Below are 23,843 nucleotides of genomic sequence, written 5' to 3'. Positions count from 1 at the left end.
ATTAAGCCCTAAAGTGTTCGAAGCCGCCACCAGATGTCGCCACCGTATACTTTCGTAATAAATTTAATTCTAAGGAACTTCCGCTGCGATTTCAGACTCAATCCTGCATTCTTTACTTAATTTATTTTCTTTTGACGTGCTAAAAACCAAAATCAGTCCAGCTATTCGCCGTAGAAGCGTCGGAAAATATTTTAAATTTATAAAATAGTTTTTCACAATTCTACACCGATTGGCTTAACCGATATTGGTTTTCAGCACGTCAAAAGAAAGAAAATTAAGTGAAGAATGCACAGTGGTAGGATTAAGTCTGCAAGTGCCTTAAAATTGAAAGTATACGGTGGCGCCATCTGTTGGCGGCTTCACAAAATATTTCATGGTTTTTAGTGCATATAACCCGCAACCGCACCGCACCCACCAGAAATGACAAAAAATTCAACCAACCCGCCACGCGGTGCAGATAACCGCGGGTTTAAACCCGCACTCTTACACCCGTGCAGGGCTCTATTAGATGTGTCGTCGGTGGTGTCATTTGTGTGACAAAAATAATAAAAATTCACTGTATAAGTAACATTTTCCCGCTTTTTCCAAGAAACTTTGGTAATATTTAAGTGAATTATTTGGCCCATAATTTTAATAATAGAAAGAAAAAATATTGAAAATGCATGAAATTGGCACCAGAAATTAGCCTTCTCAAAACAGTCTAAAACCGTCTTAAATCACCAAAAACCGTCTAAAAAACAGTATTTTTGAGGGCAAAAAGCGTCTAAAAATAGTCGACTATTTTGTACAGAAAAACAGTCTAAGTTTCCCAACCCTAGTGCCGCCGTAAAAACGCATAAAAGCGGCATTACAATAATTATTGCCACAGCTGCTGGATGTTATGCGAGTTTTAATTATAGTAGTTATGCAACGCGCAGCACATGCCTGACTGAACCGTTGCGGTGTTTGCGCCTGGCGCGCCTGGAAAAAAGTTGCCGCAATGACCGACCGACCGACCCATCCTCCACAACGACGGTCTTCGCGTTCGCGCGGCATTCTCTATTGCTGTTTTGAGTCGTATTGTCCTCAGAGGATGCACAAGCTGTTCTTCTGTCTCCAGCAGCGTTTTATTTTGCGTTTATTGCGTGGACGTTTGTGTCGTACTTTGTGTACTCTACAGAAACAAGATTGTTGGCGTGGGTGACTGTTTTACCAGAGGTATCATGTTTCATGAGATGCTATTCTTGGAGAAACAACTTTGCATCAAATATTTACCTCCTAAGAGCTAATTGAATTGGAGTCAATTTAGGCTTTATAATGTTATACAGTGACTTGCTTAGAGATATATAACACAATTGAAAAATTCAATATTTTCTCATATCTGATGAAATTAAAGAGTTGTTTAAAATTAATAGTTATATATTTAAAAACTTCAGAAAACAGGTAAAGTGATGAAATAGAACTAAAAGCCACGTCTGTTCTTCAGACGTTAAAGGGACTTTTTGAAGAGAAAAATTATTGTCTCTTATTTCAACAGCCACTACCACCTTTTAGATCCCTCGGGTCTCATTATCAGGGTAATTGTTTGTGTAACAAAAAAAAAACACAAGAACAACAACTGCAATATCTGAATCACCAGCTGTTTACTGCACTCATTGCCGAGCACAACCAAAAAAGAGAAGCGAATATGACGAATAAAACTGTGCAACACCACCTCTCGTTCTCCATACGACAACACTACCTCTACGAACAATTAAAAATTATATTCTTTCTTTAAGCTATTTCAAGAATGATATCTTAAAAACATTCTAGAAGAATATTTAATTCCCGCAGTTACCTCATAATGTGAAGCCCAATCAAACAGAATTAAATAACTTAACTAATAATAAAGAAATGTCAGAAAAATAACCATATATTTAGGGTTATTTCATGCTATTTACGCAGTAGAATCACATTTGAATTAAATACCCCAATAAGTTTTATTTTCCTTTAAAAATTTATAAAAAAAGGCTTCACTTATAAACATCGAATATTCTACGAACACAATTCTACGCTAATTGAAATGGAAGCACAAATTGAAGCCAAAGTTTAAGAACGAGATTATTTAATCAGCCGTTTATACATTATTTTCGGCGTGGCTTGCGAGGTAGCGGAATTTGAGGCAGGGCATGCGGCAAATTGGGCCCAGGAAATCAATATTCTAGAGCGGTGGGCAGTGGAAAGAAAGGAACGGCTGCGGATTCATCACCGAAACGCAGTGTCAAAACGGAGATTGAGCCCACTCGATGGCGTCGCCAACGCGGAGGACAGACTAGCTAGCTGGCTGCTCATCGTGCTGAGTGAGCGATGGGGTTCACCTGATGCTTCTTTTGCTGCAGTGTCGCGCCGCTGAGGACAAACTCCATCGATCGCGCGGCGCTGTGCGTGCCTTTCTCGAACAGGGCTGTTTGAAACCCGAGAAAGCAAAGATTGCATGCGTCCGTAGTTTTGTGTTTCTCTTGGAAGAAGCAGCATAACAAAGCCAGGAGTTATATTAAACCTTTTGCTTTTAAGACCATGGTGCAGCGCTCTTCTCACCAGCGCGGCTTTTTCAAACTCCCGCCATAGAAGAATTTCTTTGGCTAGAGCTCTTCAAAGTCACAATGAGGAAAAGCAAAATACATGTTTTTCATGACTTAATGCTTTCCTATGCTTGTCTCTTTCACAAGATCGTAAAAGACACACGCTAAGAAAATTTCAGGTCAACTTTGCCTAATTCAGTTGTCAGAGCAAAAAATTAATTGTTTACATGTTCAATTTAATTAATACAGACTTGCATTAAACCAGCCCGTTAGCTCGCATTGTTAAGGCATTCTCAGGAGTGTCAAAGCAATGGGAGGTATTTGAGCAGTTCGGAGATCTAATACTGGCCACCCAATGTCAGAGATGGCAAAAAGTGGCTAGTTTTAGTGACTCGAAATGCTCAAACTGCTCAACGGGCTGGTAGGCGCACCGGCGCCGACTCGCTACTTGCTGCTTTGCACCTTTCCAGCATGCGTGATTTGGCTTCACGGAACGAATGTCTAGCGTTTAAATGCAGTCCTCGGTGCGGAGGCAAGTGGCCCTTGAGTGGGCTGGGTCCCTGTGCGGCCCGGTGCGCCCATGTTATCCGTTCGCGGTGTTATTGGGACCCGGGTTTCAGCATTCGTGTTAGTGCAGTGCGCGCCCTTCCCGTTCCGAGAGGACAGGGATAAAAAGAGCAAAAAAAGAACTAGTAAATATAAATTTGATCATTACCACGTCTAGGATATTTCAAGCAAACAGATCGCTTCAATAATCGCATGATTGTATAATACACCGACTACTGCGGTAAAAAATGAAAAATGATTGAAGCACTTATGATAAACAATGGAGCTTGTTGTGAGCAAAACAAAAGGCATAAATTTTCACTGGAGAGCACTATCTGTACGTTTATTAGGCTATTATGTAGCAAACAGCAGAATCACATCTATCATAATTTAAACAATAAGCAACCGCTATGTTGTGCACTAAATTTGCTTTGAAAAACACATCTTTTCGTTCTTTCTGCAATTTCCCCTAAACTGGAGAGCACGAAACGAAACTTGTTGAAAGAGCGTGTTTTATTTGCCGCCCGCCTTTTATTGTTGGAACTACAGCCGAGATTTATTTCCATCGATCCTCGGACTACTGATTCCCGCGTCACGCCGACTACGGAAAAAAAGCGCTTTTGAACTGGAATGCGGCGTAAATAAATTGGAACTGCTGAGCAGGTGTAATTGGAACGGGCACGCGACGGCATCGTATAAAATACCCCCTCGGATCAACTCAGGACTTCCACTTCTGCACTTGGTAGAGGAAGGAAAAGAAGGTCACGGAAATGCCAAAAACCTGGAAAACGGAGATGGCTTCATTACTTATTCTGAGGCTCTCTCTCTCTCTCTAGCTTCGCAGGCCAGTATATCATGCGATATATTCATAAAACAGCTAATGCGAGCGACCATGCTTTAGTTACTCTATAGAGAAGACCATGGTCATAAAGTGCGGACCGTAAAAACAAGCAGAGGAAAATATTTCACCGGCGCAGTCACTGAGTGTGCAGAATTTACGAGTGTAATAAAAAGTATAGCAATCAATACAAGTATTTTTCATGCCTTCGAAAACATGAGAGCTAAAATCCTACACTTGTTAATGAAGATGGATACGTCACATATTGGACGTCGACTTTTTTTTAATGGAACTGTCATTTGTGAAATTTCTTGAAAGTTTTGGTACATAACACTATTGTTCAAAGTGCTTGTTGGCAAAGTGTTTGTCTCTCCTCTAGATTGGAGCAAATTTGCCAAAGGGGGTACTTTCCTAACAACACATTCTGTTTATGGGTTGAGTGAGGCTCTATAATTTAGTTTTCAGGAGGCGGTTGCTTGACTGCCGGGCGTGCAATTAGTAATCAATTTATACTCGGGATTGAACGAGAGCTAGGGTGACCTTAAAAAGAGACTTGAGAGAGAGATTGCCTGGCTTGCTTGAGATAGATGTTCTTGGCGCCGGGGCGCCTAATTTATGAGGGACAAATTGATCTGGCAGCTGGCCGGAGGAGAACGGGCGGCTCAGGCAACGGAGGGTGGGTGGGTGGCTCGTCTCAGCCGACTCGGTTAGCTTGGTCAAACTCACCGCCCGAAAAGTACTTAACGAGAGCGTGTGGAAAGGACCGGCCCTGAGCTGCAGGGCCGACGCGTCAGCTCGTAATCGGATTATCCGCGCCGTCCGCTGGTTCGAGGAGGACCAGTTGAGCGCCGCGCTTCCGTAGCAGCTTGATTGCAGCTGCTTGCCGCTCTGTCGTTTGCGAATTAACAAATTAATCTCTGACCGGTGGTGACGTTTGCCGGTGCGACCCTCGCACAGAAACACACTTACCTTGGAGATCAGGTCACTCGACAAGTAGCAGACGACGCAGAAGTACGCCAGCTCGAATATGAGGATTTGCAGCGCTGATGAAAAACGCTCCCAAGACACGTCCTATATAACGAACAATATTTTTTTAACGTCAATAAATTAATGGACCAAAAATTTAATAGCAATATACTCTTAAAAGCTATTTTTAAGCATTGAAATTAAACTTTATGTGTTGGTATGAGAGTATTCGTCATAACTTAATTAACTCACAGGATTGATTATCTGCAAAGCCATCGCCCCAACGGCCAGTGCAATTGCCGACATGTCAGCAAGCATGAGTTGTGAGAAAATTTCGTTTGTCAGATCAACGAACCTGAAATAAATTTAAAGTCGACGTTAAGCCGTTCAATAAGTTTTCAAGTAATACATTATGGTTCGCTGATGATGCTGCACCGCGTAGTTCAACGCTCTCTCCACTGCTGTCTGATAATTTTCGTTTGTTTTCTTCGCTCCGACCCTAAAGGCGCCACACCTGATCCATCGGGGTCGATGCAACTCCTTCAGGGTGGCGCACAGGTGGTCCATAAGGTGGCACGCGGTGCTGGCGAAGCCCAGGTACAGGACATTCAACCCCAACAGCAGCAACATGGCAGGAATTCCAAAAGACACCTTTGCAATTCAATAGAAGTGGAGAATAGAGCGTTAGCATATTATATTGTCAAAACCTGGGTAAATTTCATTTCTAGTGGATTTTTTTTGTTATTTATCGATCATAAACAAAAGCAATTAATTTTACAAAAAGTAATAAAACAAGTTTACTTGCTGCCAAATCTTAGAGTATTCACCTAAATTTTTAGCTATAGTTATAATTTTTCCAACTAACGCAGAACAGCATGAGAGATTTAGAAAACGAAATTAAAATGATTTAATTCACCTGGAAAAAGTAGACGATACCATACATGAATGGGTATTTATCAAAGTCAAACGGGTGCCACAGTCTTGCGGGGAGTTTGTATTTTGGAATGTCGTCTTCTGCCGCGAAGTAATGAGCTGCATACGGCGAAATCAGCACGTTAGGCAGGACGGAGAGTAGCAGGACTAAGTAGAAAAGATAAATTCTTCTGGATGGTATGTGCACGCTCTGGATCATGCGTTGAACTAAATGTTCAACTTGTCGTGGCGCACTCACGTCCGTGAAGAGAGCTAGCAACTTCTCGATTTTGTGCGATTTCAACTTGAAAGCAAGAGCAGCGAACAAAACGCTAGTGATGCGTACAAACAAAATCATATTGAATAGAAAAGTGGACACGGGCATCGTTCCCAAAATTAGCTCTAGAGCGTTCAACGCGGAAACGCACGTCATGGTCATAATGCTAAAAATACACATCGCATTTTGAACCACTGTTTTCCAGATCTTGGACCGGTTGTAATCAAATTGCCAGAAACCAAGAGCTCGCAAGATGTAAGTGCTGTGGCCCCAGCCTTTTGCAAAATTTAGGCTGAAGTTCATATCTTGAAGAGGAAACACTGAAAAAAATGCCTATATCCAACAAATATTTAACAGAATCATTTTTTGGAGTAACCTGTCCTGCTTGCTTTATGACTATACTCGAGGGATGCCTCCATTCCAAATGATAAAATTTTCGTTGGAAGCTAAACGCTATCGTGTCTGCAATTACAGCAAATAGCTTTCCTCATTCATCAATTTTAGGTCCGAGTAATTTATGAGCTCAAACAGGGCAGGTGGAACATTAATTTTGCATAGTTTGTTTGGAATATTATCCACTATCCTTGAATACAGCGCACTTGTTAGATAGCTCCAATTCGTTAGTAGCAACAATTCACACTCTGAAATTGTTTGACTATACAAAATTTGCTAGTGTTAACGAGTCAAAAGTTTGCAAAGGTATAATTAAATTTTAGGAATGCAATGGAATTACCCAACATTGAGCTTGTAATGATTTTGTTTAAAGGGATTTATAATGTTTTAACTAAAAATCTCATAAACATGTCAACTTGTATATTTATTACAAACTTAAGGCATTCCCACACGCTTAGGATGAACCACCAAACCACTCTGAACTCGCCATGGCCCCAAACAAGGCAGCAGCACCAGACCTTACAAGCAGATTGCTTGAACTGCTTTCCGCTTTTGAGGATGAATTAGAAGATTTCCCCTTGCCCTGCAAAGTCCCGTAATGTTCAATTTAAGAAGCTTTCTTCAATCAAACAAAGTTACCTTGGCCTTTTCTGGTGGATTTTCGCCTACCCTGGCTGCTCTAACAGAAGCTGAGGTGGCGTTTGTCAATCCAGGAGTTGCCACCGGCAATAGTGGGAACCACGCAGCACCAGTGGACATTGGAAGAGCCGTAGGGTCATCAGGGGAAGGCGACTCGCCTGCCAATCCACCAAGTCGCACACCACTTAGCACTGCCATTTTTGCCGGCGGCACCAAACAACCCAATAAATGCTGTAGATAAAGAAAAAAAATTAGAGTTAGATTATTTCCTTCTGTCAAATATTTTATATATAAAGGAATTTCATTTTATGGAATTATTAGGATTTTTACACCAATGTTTTGTTAAAATTATGTAAAAAGCTGTTCATAGTAGCCTCTAAAATTTATTTATGCCAAGGATTTTTTAATGTGACATTATTCATTTTGGCGAAATAGTGCGCCATTAAAAGCAAGAGAATCCAATAACATCTGATGCTGATTGATTTGTGATAAAATGAAAAACTACCTGAAGTCTGTAGACACTCTTTTTTACATTGCTCTGCACGTAAGGTTGAAAGACGTCCAAATCAAAAGGATCAATTTTCCTCTCAAAACTTTCACAGACTGCCAACGCCATGTCATTCAGGGACTGAACAAAATTAGAGAAGTCTCTTGAGCCTAAGTAATTATATGGTACACCAGATTAAGATACCTTTGAGTCTCTCAAAATAAAGAGTGATGTGAGGAAGCGGATATCAAAGACAGCCTGCAGAGCAGCAACTTGGGGCATAACCTCTGCGTGACTCAATGATTCGTAGTTCTGCAAAAGATGCATCAAAACGCTCTCCACCAAATTCAGATGCACCTGTCTGAAAAATATTTAATTTTAGAAGTCCTTGAAATAAAAATCCAAGATGAAATTATTATAGTTCTGCAATACCTGGGCAGAGCATGAGGCACTTGGGTGTTGATTTCACGACAAGAATTGTGCAGGACCAGCTGTAGTGGCAGACTTGGCTGAGCAGGAACTCTGATTGTTGAGCTCAGTCGCATGCCTTCTTCTCCTCCTTCCTCAATTTTCACGACTTCCCATTGCTGAAAAGAAGAAGGCTCAGTTTTTGCCATCTTTTTTTCAAAGAGATAAAAGCAACTTACTGCAAGTGCCTCAAGAAGTGTGTTTGTACTGGTGTCAAATTTCAAGGGCAGCAGGTTCTTTTTCAGTCTTTCAGCCACTGTCTTGGCCCACAATTGCAGCACACACTGACTGTGCGTCTCCAGCTGTTTGCACAGCTGCTGCCACTCAGTGCTTGCAGCTTGCAAAGGCCCCAACAGGCTTGGCTACAAAACACAGGAAATATAAAGTTCAACCTATATAGTTTACCTTATAATTGAGTTTTCATGACTGGAATAAAAAAACGCACATCAATAATAAGTTTCATTCAAGAAAATTATATTTTAGGATAAGATCAAATTAATTGGAAGGTATTTCAAGAACCATTATTTTATAATTTGTTCTGTAGCAAAGTAAAGAAAAGCATACCTTATTGCTATCCCATACCGCTGCAGGACTCATGCACTTCTGCAGTTGTGGACAAAGGTCACAAATGGCCTGGATCAGCCGGCCGAGGAATATGAGTGGAGTTTCCTTGTCCTTTGTCTCTTCCACTTGTTGGGAGATGAAGGAGACGATTCTGAACATAGAAGTTTCACGAAACATAAAAATTTATGCCAACAATAAATCTAATGGCATTACTCATTGACACAGGCCAAAGTGCAGGTTTGCAGGTGGCTCTGGAGTTCGTTTCTGTCGACAAATTTGTCGTTCTTGCCTTCGCTGCGCAGCTTGTCCATCTCGATTAGGGAGGCGACTATGTCCGCATTGCCGTCATTTACATAATAAGTGACGTCATCCAGCAAAACTTGCAAACTCGAGTCGAATGTGCTGCAGAACTTTTGGATACAGGGCGAGTAGCCCATGGACTTCATTGAGAGCCCTGCAGCCAACAATTTCATGTAAAGTAGTAAGCCTTGGATCCCTTGGATGAAGAGAGCCTACCTCCAGCCTGGTCAACTGTCCTTGTCGAGAGGGTCATCCAGCCGCCTGAATGCGGCAGATCTCCGGCTTCCTCGCTCCAAATGAACCATCTCAGATCGGTCTCTTTATGTGATCCCCTGTCGTACAATATTTAAAATTATTTCTGAAAATATAAATAAATTAGGATATTCTTGAAAATTACTAGCGAGTTCCCTTCTTTCATGCTTGATATTTATTTTCCTCGAATCAATTCCAATAAAAACGTTAAAGGGTGATTCATGACTAAAGGGTTTGGGCAGAAGAGGAAATTAAATTAGAGCAATTGTTTGCTTTGAGGAAAATTTCCAGCATTTAAATCCATAGTAAAAAATAGAATATTTAACTTGCTTTTTTACAATCGTGTCCCTATTACGCCCAATCTTTTTTAATCGTTATTTTTCCAAGGCGCATTGAGTAAAATTTAGTTCCTAAACTTACTTTTCACTCCGCAGATCCTGCAAGCTGTGCCCCAACTTAGTTTTCATCTCAGTAGATATTTGATTAATCTGGTTCTGCACAATTTTCCTGACTCTGGTTGTGAGCAGCGGCCTGTAGGCGGTTTCCCAGACGCTGACTTTGCTCCTGGATGCACGTTTAGTTTCCGCCAGGGTCGAATGAGCAGCTTCTCTAATTGACTGTATCTCGTGTACTGAATTGACGAATTGAAGCAGTTCTCCAAGCCTTTCAGCAACCACCTTTTGAACGTCTCCAACCCAAACAGCCAGTGTTTGTTGCAAATTTTCATCACTATTAGCGTCCAGAGGCTTTGGCATGGTCAGCCTTGAAAATCATTTGAGTAAAAATTTGTTTTGTAAGGAAAAATCTGCAGTCAAGTTGATTTATTTACCTGTAATCTCTGACAACAGGGGGTAATATAGACAAAATATCTTTATCCACACATTCGACTAAACTGCAAACTGGTTGCGAGTTTTCTCCAACTACTTCCTCAAGAATATCACGTAAACTGTCGCTGCCAAAATCTGCAGTAAGAAAAGAATATTTTGCAGGGTTAATTTAAGTTTCTTTTTCTAACTTCGGTGATTTCTGACCTTGAAAGGTAGCATTAAAAAGTGTTAGGGTCAGCTCAGCAAGTTTCAGGCTCTGGGTGACCTGCGCCTTGATGCTCGACTGCAGTCGCTCACCGCCCAGCTTTTCTTTCAGCGACTCAGTCCTCAACTGAAGCACTCTTTGCTGCACCTCACCAACCGAAAAGCTACAAAGCAATAGCAGCACCGCCACGCACTCAGACATTTCCTATTGATTATGTTTTTAGACATGTTTTTATCAAATTATTCATAATTAAGTGGCTACCGCTTCAGTGAGCTCAGTCCGCATTATTTTCTCCTCAGAGCCTTTGATAATTTGGTGTTTAAATGGCTTCATTGACTCCCACTGGCTCTTGTAGATAGGAAAGCACTTGAGCACTTTAGCAGATTCAACTTCTTTGGAATGAGTACCGATGTTTAATTTCAAGCCTTTGAACAGGAATAAAAAAAATACACAATTGAAAGAATTTAGCTTTGAAATTTCATTAATTAATGCTCACTGTTTACTACACTGCTAGAAAAAAGGAACAGTTGCGTTGCCAATAAAAAATTTTCGTCGTCGATCGCAGACCATATCTGTTCTGGAATTAAGACCAGGATTCGGACTTGGACAGCCACGGTGTAATATGCCAAGTTAGCCGCTTCCCTGGAATTTCACCAGTTTTTGGAGTCTCACCCTACGGTCGCTATGAGCAAAGTACCTTTTGACTCTAGTCTGCTCTGAGTCTTGTCTGAAGCCAATCAGGTGGACTTGTTGCAGTTGCCGGCACATGTCAGACATTCCATCGATTTGACCAATGACCTCGAATGAATTGTCCTTCATTTCCTTGATAGTGTCTGCAGCCTGTATGAGGTCTCTGTACCTTTCCCTGCAAATTAGTATAGGTAGGTGTGAGATAGGCTTGTCACTTCATGTGTCTCCTCACTCTCATTAGTTATTCCAGCTTAAAATCGATGTGACAGCAAGCAAAATTATATTAGACCCACCATAGAGTGAATATTTTTTAACCTATTGAATTGGAATTTTTATGCTATCATACTGCATGAAAACAAGTATTGTATCTACGTACATATGTTTAATATATTTTGATGCATAGCTTACCCGACCATTGTGCGAATTTCCACCTTTTTCCGTTCAATTTCGGCCTGCAGCTTTTTCAAAATGTCCTTAATTTCTGGCACCGTGTGCTCCTCAAAGACCTTGTCGGGATTAAGGTCCACCATCGATTTGTATTGGTGGTTCGGCATCTTTTTTCAGCTAGAATACAGGGCTGGTTTCAACGGGAAATTGTGGCTCTTTCGTTAATATTTTGTCGGCAAACTATCCCCCATTTCCACAAATCCACATAGAAAACAGCAAGATAAACACGACGACACCGACACGTCAAAATTGTCAACATTGTTACGCCCACCTTTCAAAACCTCTCAAAGCGTAATGTAGTTCCCTAGAGCACCATCAGAGGTCACGACGCAAATCACTTTCACCCATTTCTTGCTTTAGTTCCGCAAAATCCTATCATTTTTGCAGATAATGGGCAGTTTTTAAGTTCCACAACCCACAACTTAATTGTTATACGCATTTATTTTTGTTTTAGAAATTTTTTTTAATGATGCATTATTTTTATTAATACACAAGCAAATAACGCAAATAATATAAATATAAACCAAAAATGAATCTAACGCGCGCGCGTCAGTTCTTTAGTGGAGAAAGCTATTATGTAATAATTGGAGATGATATAGATTTAAAAATGTATACATATCTGAAGAAAAAATTAATAGGATTGATTTATCTTGACTCGTTATTTTACTTTTTAACATACTTGAATTAATTTGATTTCTTGTGACGTTAAGTTTACAAAATAGCACTAATACATTTTAAGTAGATAATAGAGGGTGGTCTAATTAATTATTTTCATGTCGATATTAATTTCCAAAAAATTCTACTCTTAGTTTCCTATTTTTGATAGAAATTTAAAAAATTCAAAACTAGTTTTAAAATAATTACAAAATTCATTTTGAAGGCAGCTTGAAATTTGTAATTTGAATTTTATATGAATTTGATGGTAAAAAAATACAGTAAACACCTAAATAATAAAAACAGCAATTTTTTGTCATCCATTTATTTTCTAAGCTTTCCTAGTTTTATTACAGCAGCTCACTGAAGCACACAAATATTACCTGATCAGTATAGCATAATAATATGTGTGTGTTTTTAGAGTAGTACTATATTATCCGCTTGTTTTTTCTGAGGAATATCAGTTTCCTATGCTCACGAACTTCTACGCAGTTTTTTTTACTTCCTAAAGAAGTATTATGTCATACATTTACAGAATATATTGCACATAATTTGAACACTCGGCCAGCTGATGTATATTCAACATATTATGTGCTTTTCATTATTCTTGTGAACACAAGGTTGAACCAATTAACCTATAATATACATCTTTTGCCAGATATATTATACATATATGTATATTGCTGGTAGGCCGCTTTTGGGTCTCGCACACAAACATTGAACTCCTCTTGTCTTGTCTTGTCTTTTGTTATCTTTTTTGTTTTCATTTTTATATAATTATGAGTGTGTCTATACTTTCTATAAAGAGTACGCTTTTGTTACTTATTTTCATACACTCTTGCCAGTAATCATTACTTTCTAATTTCAGTTTCCAACACGACGCAACTATTTTCATAAAAATCCAAGTGCGCCAGTTCAAAAATATCTAAATGCACCGGCTGAAAGAAATGGGCGCAGTCCGTTTCAAATATTATTCAAAAATTCAAATTCAAAATTTCGCTTGTCGAATTTTGTACAGTTTGTAGTAAATCAAGGAGCGTTAACATTTGGCAGCTCAAAGCGATTTGTCTTAGAATATTTCTACTTTCATAAACTTCGCACCGTGGCAAAATCGGCAGTAGAGAGAAATGAGAGTTGGGCCATTGAGCATGGAGGAGAGTGGAGTGCGAGTTGGAAATTGGCTGCCATCAATGCCAGATTTGCGGCCTGGATTTGATAGAGTTTGCGGCGCGCATGGCAAATTGCCCAAAACAATCACGGGGATGTGCGGCATGCTCCATAAAAGAAAGGAACCCCCTGTTTGCTGCGTTGCATGTGATACTTTTCACATCACGTCCTCTCCTAATAGTTATTATGAGCACACACACACACACACACCAGGCTTGCTATTCTTCTTTAGCTTTGGCACGCACGCACGCAAGGTTATGGTGTTCGTCTTTTATTGTTTGGAAAATACGAGACTTTCCTCGCAAAAAATCCTTTTTGCTTTTGCTTTCCTTCGTAACATGAATACAGAAGGTTAACGTTTGGCATTGGAAGTTTGATTTTGGAAAATATAAACATAACCACTGCTGGTTAAAATGAAGGCAGAAGTTGTAAAAATGTCTTGCTTTTCGCGGCGACAAATTTCAAGACAAAATCACAATGCTACGTTCTAATAGGTCACTTTTACGTTTGAGTTTTTGCACACTTCTTACTTGACAACATCTATTCGTTTTTTTGGACATTGGTGTTTCCAAATTCAAACAGCGATTATTGATTAAGGTTGCACGCGTTTCCCGTTTTCAACAAAGACAGCAAATTCGTTGGAAGTGTGTACGAATGTATTTTTTTACAAGGTGTCGGAACGTCAGAAGGCAAGGAAATCGCAACAAAATCACAATACGCTCATCAGCTAGGTAAATATCACCTTCAAGTGCACACTGTGAGTATTTTATTGAGTGAAGAGAGAGTCAAGACACGACGCACTTGTCACTGGAACCACCGAAGCGGAAGTCGCGGCCGATCGGCGAACACAGGGTGGTTGTCTCCTTGCTGCTGCTGCTCGGGCGACCGTGCAGCGAGCCCCCGTGCACGCCGCTCAACACGTCCACGGCCTTCATCAGCTCCTTGAACACGGACACCACGTTCCAGTTGTACTTGGCGCTGCACTCGATGTGCGGACACTTCCAGTGCTTTCGCACGATGTTTACGATGTCCCGCTTCTCGCGGGCGTGTTCCGTTACCATTTTCTGCATTCCCTGGAAACACACACAGAAATGATAAATCGTGCAAGATGTATACGTTGTAATTTCACTTTTTAAAAATGTGTCACGTACAGAGAGCAAGTATGAATTTTCCTTTTGCGAGATAAAAATATTTGTGTCTTAATTTCTAAAGGTCCATTTTTAGACTGGAGCATGTATCACGCACAGTCTTTTTATATACGATTAGCAGCGTTATTTTTTATTACAAACATATATTAAATTTTACATTTTGTTTTAAGGTGCACATGGCTTGTAGCTGACTGTTGCTAAAGCAGGGGTGCCTATCTCAATCAATCAGATATTACGAAATAATTATAAAACAGAATTGTTATCCTGCAAAGCTAACACGACACGTGGTCGATTTGCTGTATTTGCAAAACGTTTCACACAAACCTTTCCACATGACAAATTTTGCCAAAAAATATCAGAATTTGAACTAATTAAAGCTATTTAATAAGAAAAACCTATTATTAGAGTTGCAACTCTTTATTGGGGATAAATTTTTAACTCAAAATGTCATATTATGATGTTTCGATTAAGAATATAAAATTATTATATATCCTATGCCTCCAAAGAGTTGCACTTTTTGCTCTTGATTTTTAGTATTCGTATTTGTATGTGTTTTGAAACAAACAACTTTTGATTCAACTCCAACACAAATAGCATATAAACAAAATGACAACTCGGCATTTCCATTAACACAGAACGAACTGCCAAGTTTCGAGTGAACTAAGTTTGCTCAGCGATAAACTGGTTTCCCCGCTGGTGGGCTTCCGTCGTCTATATGGCAAAAAGTTTGCTTGATGCGAGTGGCAAGATCATTAATATATATGATGCCGGTCGTTTACTCAGTGCCGGAAAGGAAAATAAGCGCGAGCAGCAAGAGCACTCAGGCGATAGGAAATAATCGTGAAGGCGCACCTGCTCCATCAGGTTGACGGTGCTGGCGGCCGAGTTGACGTGGCTGACGCCGTCCTGCACCAGGTCCTGCTTGTTGCCTACCACGAGCACTGGCACGTTCCGCATGTCACGGCTCTCGGCCATCTGCTCGCGCATCGTGCGGATGTAGTGGAACGACTCGGTGTTGGTCAGGTCGTAGACGAGCACGTAGGCTGTGGCAGAGCGCAGCCCGTAGAAGCGATAGTCGGCCCACTCGCTGAACGAGTTGTGCGGGAAGTAAGAGATGACCGGGATGTCCGAGATCTTCAGCTCGTACAGGTTGTTGTTTATGATCACCGTCGGGTAGTACGTCTTCTTCCGCTCCGTCGCCGAGTATTGCTCGCGGAATTCGTTCCACACGAATTGCTGAGGATGGAAAAATTGATTAGTTTCTGTCAAATCATTCAAATACACGGCAGCAACAAGTGTGCTATTTTGCATAAGTGCCAAACACATCGTAAAAGTCCACGGTTTAGTTTAAAGGGCTCTCATATTACTATACTAAAAATAGGAAAACAACATTTAGGTGATAAATGAAAAAAAAATAAAAAAGGTAAATTTATTTATGTCTAAATAGCGCCGCAGGAACTGAAAATGTTTGCAAGATATCATTTAGGACAGGCGGATGTCTAAAAATAATTGTTCGATAGGCTCAACAAACAATCAGCATCGTTAGAGCTTTTGAACATTTACGGACCCAACACTGGACCAAGAGAGTGGTCAATTTCATTGTGACATCTCTGCTTTGGTTTTCATACTTTTTGGGGAATGTATAATTATAAAATATAAGAAATATTTTTTTCAATCTAAAACCTTCAATAAATTACTGGATCCATTAATTAATTTATTAAAATAAGCTTTTGCGTTTCTCGCATTTGATAATATTAACGCATTTATCATTTTTCGGGCAACTATCCAAGTTTATTAATGCTTGCCTCAACAATAGAAGATTTCCCGACTCCAGCGGCGCCGAGCAGGACGATTTTAACGACCTGGAGACAGTCGGGCTCATTTTCCTGAGGTGTTGCAGAGGTGGTGGACGGGTCAGGATATAAGGGCAGCAAGTCTGGCACTGGTGGTCGATATTGGCGCCGCTTCGACGACGATTTGTCACCGCGTCCGCGACTCTTCTTGCGCATCGAGGTGGACGATGGTCCCGCCCATCCTGTGGCGTCCTCCAGTAATTCCGTCTCCAGTTCTGAAAATAATTTGAGAATTTTAATTTAAAACGTTATAGCCAATTTATTAATAGCGTGCAGGCTCTGAAGCTATGAGAAAAAAGTGTTGTTTCACGTTCACTACAGCAACAGACTTTTCACAACTAAATAATTATTTTTTACTTGCTCGACGTTTCCATATTACTGTGGAACACAAAATTCCTGAAAACTGGTTTTAATCTAATTGATGACACACAAATTTATATGTATATTCTATGTTCTTTTCACTCAGGCCTTTCTGTTGCAAATATGCATTTGATTCGGTTTAGCTGAGCAAGTAAACTGAATGAAAGCTTTAATTATTAAACACCAAACAACAAAAGAAAAGATAAATACTATATGGATATCATCGTATACTACTCATTTTTGCTTTGTTGGCTTGAGACAGAGTAAAATTCAAATTATCATAGTCGAGGTAATGACATAAGTTAAACTGGATCAGTTGCATGTTGCATCTGTCCAAGTTTGTGAGCAATATTGATATTCAAAGGGGACTGGATTGAATCAAGTTGGTGCGATGAGAGAGGTTCAATTAGTTTCCTCAGCTAGCTCGTGCACAATTCCCTTTGAAATTTCAATTGATTACGCCTGCCGCCTCTGCGCGCTCGCACTCTCACAATCAGGATAATTATTATCCACCTCCTCTTTAGACTGAGTAAGAATGGCCCGTTCTAACAATACAGACAGTGTGAAATACGGTTTGCTTTTTAACGTTGGATAACTAAACGATCTATACTTTCGTCATTCAAAACCATACCGAAATAGTTTGCATATTCTCCTCCAATCAGAACTATTGCAAGTAAACCATTTCTTTTAGTAGAGCTTTTTATTGAGAGATACAGTCACTCCAAAACATTATAAATAATAAGTAAAAAATACGGAGCAAATGGTGTGAGGCAGAAAGCCATTTTAATGAAGAGAAAAATTTGTTGTCTAATTTATTACGTATCATGAAGCGGCAAACAGTTTGAGTGTATTATTCGATTTTGACTTTTAATTTTGACACCAAGGCCATGACTAATTTTAAAGCAAATTACAATGCAAAATAACCCAATATAATATTCCCAGTCATTATTCTGCTGGAAGACTATGAGGGGCTAGAGTGAAAAAATTGTATTCAAATGACACTATGCAAAATTTTAGCCAATTGCCACGTTATTGAATATCTCCTAATTATTGAGTTTTTTACCTGCCTTATAAAATATCGATTCCCATTTCCAGTGGGAGCTTCATAACTCGATTTGTGCACTAAATTATCGTAATGGTCGACGAGCGGAAGTGGCCAATTTCCTGTCATCTGGTGATGGCACCGCTCGCTGGTTGGGTCGGACCCGTATCGGGGAGACAATTCTTAAAAGCGGCCTAACAGATCAAAGGGCAAGAATGGGAGGCCAGAGATTAGCGAGATAAGGGAAATTGCTGCTCTCTTTTCGTGCTGTCAAGCTTTGGAGCGCCGGTTGCAATATTCATCAGGCCATAGGTCAAGGGTGCTGTTTCGGCTCTGAACTGTGCAGTTTCAACCGTACCACCCCGAGGCCAATCAATAACAAGGGATGCAAATCACCTGTCAACTTGGCAGTAAACGATGGGCATCACGTCAGAGACTCGCTACCGTGCCGCGAGCACCATTTTCTCAAATAAAACTGGAGTTGCTAGATCGTACACGCATCTTGCAAAGCACGTGAGTTCTGCATCAGCAATGCGCTGCCTTCGATCGATAAATTGCGTTTTAGCACTTAATGCAAACACACCTTTTCTCAGAGAGATTATATTCCAATTGTCATGTCTAAAACCGTTTGAAGAATAGAAAAATGATTAACAAACTAAACGTGTACAAAACTTTAACTTATATTCTAGACATAGTTTTGCTGCTTCTCTTGGAGTCATGTTTATTACCAAACACTTTTGAATAGTGTTACTTTTCCAATACTCACCGCAGATTTTTAATTTGGATCATTAATAAATATCTGATTAACACAAAAAACAGAGTAAAGATAATGATAGCCATGACACTGAGACATAATGAGTGAACACTTGTTAATCTAGAAAATAAAGTTCACGCCAGTTCACATTTAACATTCTGCACAGAATAACTGTATATTTTATTTCATTAAATTAAATTCAGTTTAATATTTGTTCCTAACTTTTATAAAAGAAAAATATATATGAAATGAAAGTTTATAGGGATAAAACAGCCGATGTAATGTACTCATCTGCTTTGCTGCTATTCCCTATGGATCAAATGCTCAACTCACCCCTCATTCGTTTTTATTCAACCGGCTGAATTATTTATTTCAAATGGATGCATGCAACTGCTTTTATCGTGTTTTTTTCATTCAACTCGGTAAAATATATTTGCAAATTTGTATTCATTCCTTCTCTTTTTTGCAGGCAAAACTAAAATGATTCTCATTTATTTTTTCAGACCGGTCTTGATTGCATTTAGGCGATTAAATTTTCAATAATCAGTTTTACTGGATTGATACTCGATAAACTTGAATAGCACTGCGCTTTCCTGCGCTGAGTATCAATTACACGATCGAACTGAAGCCCCAATATATCTTAACGCTCACGTGAGGATATGCAAATGAGACGGTTTAGCATTACTCTATCCATTGAAGTGTGTCAGAGCAAGCTCACAATATTAACCTCTGCTCAAAACAAAGACTTGATTTCCAAGACTGTTTGAACGGGAGTTTGACGTCGTTAATGAGGGTTAGCATCGTAATTGCCGTTCTCGTCTTTCCGTCCCAACAACTTCATTACGCGTGCAAACACGAGCTCGAAATAAAAATCGGCGTTGCCACGGGCAGGCATGCTGAATATTCTGAAATATTCGTTGACGAGCTGCACTCTCACAGACGTCTGCCTCATCGTTTTTTCCAACATATGAAGGCAATCTTGCGAAAAAGTGCTGAGGAAACGAGGCTAGAGAGAAGAAGTCTGTGTTTTTATACGCGCGCGTGTACGTTTTCACAGTCGATTCAGCGCAGCTGCGCGATGCTGGACGTGAATGAATTGACTTTTTGTGTACCGCACTTTTAGTTTATCACAACACATCAGCGCCAAAAATAAAGGCAAAGCGAGCAGACAGCAAATTAAAAGAAACATCGCTGTTCTTTTCCTGCTTTGACTAGACATCAAACATCAATGCCAAAAATGATGATGGGGACGCTAACATAATAAGCACCTTCCACAAATGAGGACTTCCACTGCCACATAGGGAGCAAAACCCCAACACTACCCTCACGCGTGCTGGTATCGAGCGCAGCACGGCTGGTTTACCTCCACAGGTGCCATATTATTCATTAAACGAAAATCGAAATTAGGCTCTGAGAGGCGCACTCAGCAGTCTGCGGCAGCAGCTTCGCAAATTCAATCGACGTCGGCACGAACGCGATTATAGCGAAACGAAATTTCGGAGCACGCTAAAGGCAAAAATAACAGCGAGTGACAGCGCGGGAAAAGGCGGAATTGCATTATGTAATGCTCGCTCGTCGCCATAAAACGCAATCTACATTCACAGGGCAATAATGCGATTCGTGTTTATGCAACCGTCAGCGCACATCTGTTCGGCCGGCTGCCGCCCACTTGTTTCGCAGGCGCTATGAACGCTATTCCCGTCCGGAAGCAGCGATGAAAGGCAACTTTTTCGCTGCTCACCCGGTGCCACGATTTATCGGGCACGCAGCACTTGGATCGAGCCGGTTTCAGCCTGGCTGAACTCGGGTCACCCGCTCCCCGATTTTCCGCGTGTGTGCCAATGATGTGCTATTTTCGCTGGATGCCGCAGAGGGTGGCTGCATTATATCCCGGCCGATGGGCTCGGCACAGCAAATAAATGCGGCTTTGCTTAAATGAAAGGGAAGACTATTTTAATGAATTCGTTGTACGTGGTCTGGAAGCGACGTCGGTTATTCGGAGGAACCGTTTTCCAAGGAGAGAGTGGTGGTTGCTCACCAAACAATGTCTTCCTAACAAGGGAACGCGTAGGATAACATGTTTCATTATTTAGAATAGAATGCTTATTAGACGCCTATGGTGTACAGCAACATGAAATTTACCCGATTAATTTAAAAATGAACTAAATTTTGGTTCTGCAGGGCCACTCTTATTAACTTAATAACTTCTTTCGTGAAGAAATGCTGAGCCATTTTGAACTAACTTTGACATGAAAAATGACTCATAGATCGATTCTAGTGAAAAAATGGTCCTAAATCTATTTATCTTAAACTGAGCGATTGCTGCACTTTTAAAATTTTTATATGAATTTTTCCAAAGCAGCGTAATTTGCTCAAATTGTTGGATCGAAGAATTTCGATAACATAACTTGATTGACATCACGCCAGGCTCCATTAATCTAATATGATTGCTGCTGGCTAAAGCGTAGAATCTTCAGAGTTTCCTTGTAACTTTCCTCTCACAATGAGCGTGTTCCGAAAGAAAATAGATCCCAAGTGCCCGACTCTCACATCAGTCGGTAGATGCGTGTCCTGATTTTCTCTATGTGCAGCTTTGCGAGAGACGTTCGCTTAAAGCGATTCTAGCCATAGAAGTAAATCATGACTAAAATGAACGACCCAGCTTTGCTCACTGGAAATGACGAAAGAGAGTTTTCCCTCTCGACTCATATTGATTCTCGCATTTACGCAGACGGCGCTCTCTCACACCGAATTCGCTGGTGCAACCCTACAAAGTTTGGGGAATGTGCGTGAAGTCGCCCCCCGACTCTGGCGGTGGCGACTCGCTACTAACCCAGATCTGCCGGCCTAACAAGCCCGGTTCTGCGCCGCCTTGTGTTTATTTCTGGCGAAAAAACAAAAAGCTGAGAGTTGGGGGCCATCATTGCATTCGCCAGCTTGTAGATTTTGGCAGCCGAGTTGCCATTCACGCTATTTTTGCTTTCATTCGCGCTGACAAAGGAGGCTTAAAGTGGCTCTTTCGCGTTTGTCATTTATATGTTGTGGAACTTTTAACCTGTTCCAACACAAAAGAGCTTTGAGCCATTCGAGAGTTGACGGCTAAACGCCTGCTCGCATGCATGCACGAGCTGACGCCGATTTGTTGGCTCGCATTCGCTGTTATTACTTATTAACAGCGCCCACCAAATCGATAATTCGCAACTAACACTGTCGCAGCACACACAAAATGAGAATTGAAGCTGAGTGTAGATTGTTCAAAATCCCAGCACTCAAGTTCAGCGCTCCTTAAATTTTTGGCTTTAGATATTTGACAAGGGAGAAAATGGAGCCATTTTGCAACTGTAATTTGATTCATTCGATTCAATACATATCTAAAATACCCCTCGCAATGTAAGTATAATCGGAAATAAGGGTCTCTCAAAAATTAAAATCAAGATTTAATTTAAAATTGGATTCATAAAATACACATTAGACGATTATTCTTGAATGAAAATGCGGGGCATTTAAGGATGATGTTTTATTTAATAGACAAACTTTTAAACGAAAAGAAAAACACATCCTTATGCCCCATAATTTCTTTGTGACGTTCATGAATTATTAATGTCGTAAAATTACGAATAAAACTTTTCAAATCAGCACTTCTCACGGTAGACAGGTAAGTGAAATCTATTTTTACACGCGATAGAACTTGAAATTGATGTAGAAACCTGATTTCCGCAAGAATGCCGGCGGAATGCAGGAATCACTATCGTGCAGAGAGCGGCAGATTGGATTGTCTCGACATCGGCGCGTGACTGTAACACGCTGGAGGGCGGATGGGGGGTGAACAACGGGCGTGATGAAGGGCGAGAGCACGCGTTCAACAGGCTGTAGCGTCGAGGATGGGCGAGCGTGACACAGTGTTCGGCATGCGTGCCCAGCTGGGTGTCGGCCGACTGCCGCAGCCAGGCCGAAAGGGGGTGGCGGTAGCGGCACTCACCTGCGTCGGGGGCTCACGCGAGGGGGCGGCGGGTGGCGCTCATCCGTGCTCGCGGGTCGATTCAGACGAACAGCAGCATCGTCGGGCGGCAGGTGCACCCTGCCGAGAGCAGTGCTGATGCGCTGCACGTTGGTCGAGTTGTGCTGCCTGCTCTACCGCCAGCAGCATCCAGCGCAGACTCATCTGGGCTGGCCGGATCGGTAGCCGCACGCTTTTGCGCCCCTCTCGCTCTCAGTGGCGCAAGCGGCGCCTCCACACCACCACGCAGCACCCTCCGCTTCGTCAATGCACCCTCACCCAAAGGGGTCGTCCTTCTGCGAAATGCCACGCGATTTCGCCATCAGCCAAGCCGGAATTCCGTCACATGTCCCTTTCTGTGCGTTAAGCGCGATCTGGAAATTCATCACTGTCGTCACTGATCATGAGCATATTGTTTAAGCAAAGAAATAACAATGTTGATGAAAAATCTCTAATCAAAATATATAAATAAATACGCAAAAGATTTTGTGAAACTAAAAAATTAAAGTAATAACTTTACTCTACGTGGGGTTGAATTTTTCAATTATTAATTTCCCAATCAAAAAATAAACTATTTAATTTTTCCTAAAAAAGCATCACATTTATTTGCATGGAAAATATAATTACACGAGAGATAAATTATCCCTATGTAGAAATAACTATAACAACTCACTGAAACTCATGATTACAATAATCACTAAATGTATTTTTATATTTTAACAAATCACCTCACTATAAACAATGTGTAACATTCAAGCACAATTAATTATATTTTGGAGACCACCAGCGGACACAATTTAATCACCGATGTGATCGTTTTACTGTCGGTGGCGGTGACTTGGAATTGAAAACGAGTGCAAACCGAGGTCAGAGCACGTCCGGGGGATCAGTCTGCGCTCACCGTCTGCATTTCTTATTGTTCTGACTGCCATTATTCTTTATATTGCGTCCCTGTCCGTTTCTCCGTCTCGGCATTTTCTAAAGGAAGTCATGCTTTAAGGGCTCGACTGCTAATAGACACAGTCAAGCAAATCAAGCTTTTCTTCAGAGTAAAAGCGACGAATAACCATGGAAACTACATGGTTGTAAGAAACTCGAAGATGAAAGAAAATACTTATTGAAAGAATCACCTGATGCGTCCATAATAGTACGAGCTGGCTTTTTGGCAAAATGACAAATATGTACTCCAATTCATCGCCTTAATTTTAACGCTCCATTTTTTTCCAACTTTTCCGGATATACTTGACTTGGAAGATTTTATATTTGAGTACTATAGCAGTTTCCAACTTGGCAAAAGTCATCCTTAAAACCATCAAGTAAGTTGTTCTTTAATACTTTTAAGTCATTATTATCTTTTAAAAGTTATTGCTCCTAGCTTTTCAAGTTAGACTATTGCAATACCTAAAATATATATTATTAAAGTATAATTCAAGCATGTTTGAGCTCGTTCAATCATGTGCATCCATACGACAGATCTTTGTGATCATCCAATTAACTTAAGTTATCAAATTCATGCG

The 23,843-nt window shown here is 40.7% G+C and overlaps 3 protein-coding genes across 4 annotated transcripts; all 3 read right to left on the bottom strand.

Annotated features, from left to right (window-relative positions):
- Positions 1-3,382: 3,382 nt before the first annotated feature.
- Positions 3,383-6,677, bottom strand: Or13a (Odorant receptor 13a). 2 transcript variants are annotated; one of them, XM_065480278.1, is made up of 6 exons: positions 5,807-6,677; positions 5,300-5,541; positions 5,143-5,245; positions 4,894-4,995; positions 4,651-4,812; positions 3,385-3,867 (listed from the first exon to the last, which is right to left on the bottom strand). In XM_065480278.1, exons 1-6 carry the CDS (start codon positions 6,380-6,382, stop codon positions 3,805-3,807), a joined length of 1,248 nt encoding a protein of 415 aa, XP_065336350.1. In that variant the 5' UTR covers positions 6,383-6,677; the 3' UTR covers positions 3,385-3,804. The 2 variants fall into 2 exon arrangements, with proteins under 2 accessions (XP_065336349.1, XP_065336350.1); XM_065480277.1 differs by having other exon boundaries at positions 3,383-4,812.
- A 200-nt stretch (positions 6,678-6,877) lies between these two features.
- On the bottom strand, positions 6,878-11,591 carry Cog1 (conserved oligomeric Golgi complex subunit 1). The gene is made up of 16 exons (XM_065479011.1): positions 11,313-11,591; positions 10,912-11,079; positions 10,711-10,856; positions 10,476-10,639; positions 10,214-10,418; positions 10,012-10,144; positions 9,603-9,944; positions 9,147-9,262; positions 8,844-9,084; positions 8,631-8,781; positions 8,246-8,428; positions 8,031-8,185; positions 7,803-7,959; positions 7,617-7,739; positions 7,112-7,342; positions 6,878-7,055 (listed from the first exon to the last, which is right to left on the bottom strand). The coding sequence occupies exons 1-16, from the start codon at positions 11,456-11,458 to the stop codon at positions 6,927-6,929; spliced, it is 2,790 nt and encodes a 929-aa protein (XP_065335083.1). The 5' UTR covers positions 11,459-11,591; the 3' UTR covers positions 6,878-6,926.
- Positions 11,592-12,402: 811 nt separating this feature from the next.
- LOC135936741 (ras-like protein family member 10B) lies at positions 12,403-22,502 on the bottom strand. The gene is made up of 4 exons (XM_065479675.1): positions 22,309-22,502; positions 16,126-16,388; positions 15,173-15,556; positions 12,403-14,245 (listed from the first exon to the last, which is right to left on the bottom strand). The coding sequence occupies exons 2-4, from the start codon at positions 16,327-16,329 to the stop codon at positions 13,958-13,960; spliced, it is 876 nt and encodes a 291-aa protein (XP_065335747.1). The 5' UTR covers positions 16,330-16,388; positions 22,309-22,502; the 3' UTR covers positions 12,403-13,957.
- Between the last annotated feature and the right edge of the window lie 1,341 nt (positions 22,503-23,843).

The sequence above is a fragment of the Cloeon dipterum genome, chromosome 2 (genome assembly GCF_949628265.1).
Source record: "Cloeon dipterum chromosome 2, ieCloDipt1.1, whole genome shotgun sequence".
In the NCBI taxonomy this organism is placed as follows: Eukaryota; Metazoa; Arthropoda; class Insecta; order Ephemeroptera; family Baetidae; genus Cloeon; species Cloeon dipterum.
The sequence above is the reverse complement of the archived record's forward strand: the minus strand, read 5'-3'. Positions and strand labels throughout refer to the sequence as shown.

What these genes read in the sequence shown, in the direction of transcription:
- Or13a (XM_065480277.1), bottom strand. Translation starts at nt 6,382, where the DNA reads ATGAACTTCAGCCTAAATTTTGCAAAAGGCTGGGGCCACAGCACTTAC. An exon ending in GTATCGTCTACTTTTTCCAG is followed by an intron (nt 5,542 to 5,806) that starts GTGAATTAAATC and finishes TGAATTGCAAAG; the next exon opens with GTGTCTTTTGGAATTCCTGC. An exon ending in CGAGTGACCTGATCTCCAAG is followed by an intron (nt 4,813 to 4,893) that starts GTAAGTGTGTTT and finishes CGCAAACGACAG; the next exon opens with AGCGGCAAGCAGCTGCAATC.
- Cog1 (XM_065479011.1), bottom strand. Translation starts at nt 11,458, where the DNA reads ATGCCGAACCACCAATACAAATCGATGGTGGACCTTAATCCCGACAAG. An exon ending in GAAATTCGCACAATGGTCGG is followed by an intron (nt 11,080 to 11,312) that starts GTAAGCTATGCA and finishes ACTAATTTGCAG; the next exon opens with GGAAAGGTACAGAGACCTCA. An exon ending in TTATTTTGAGAGACTCAAAG is followed by an intron (nt 7,740 to 7,802) that starts GTATCTTAATCT and finishes AATTTTGTTCAG; the next exon opens with TCCCTGAATGACATGGCGTT.
- LOC135936741 (XM_065479675.1), bottom strand. Translation starts at nt 16,329, where the DNA reads ATGCGCAAGAAGAGTCGCGGACGCGGTGACAAATCGTCGTCGAAGCGG. An exon ending in GGAAATCTTCTATTGTTGAG is followed by an intron (nt 15,557 to 16,125) that starts GCAAGCATTAAT and finishes TTCCATCCTCAG; the next exon opens with CAATTCGTGTGGAACGAATT. An exon ending in CCGTCAACCTGATGGAGCAG is followed by an intron (nt 14,246 to 15,172) that starts GTGCGCCTTCAC and finishes GTGTGTTTCCAG; the next exon opens with GGAATGCAGAAAATGGTAAC.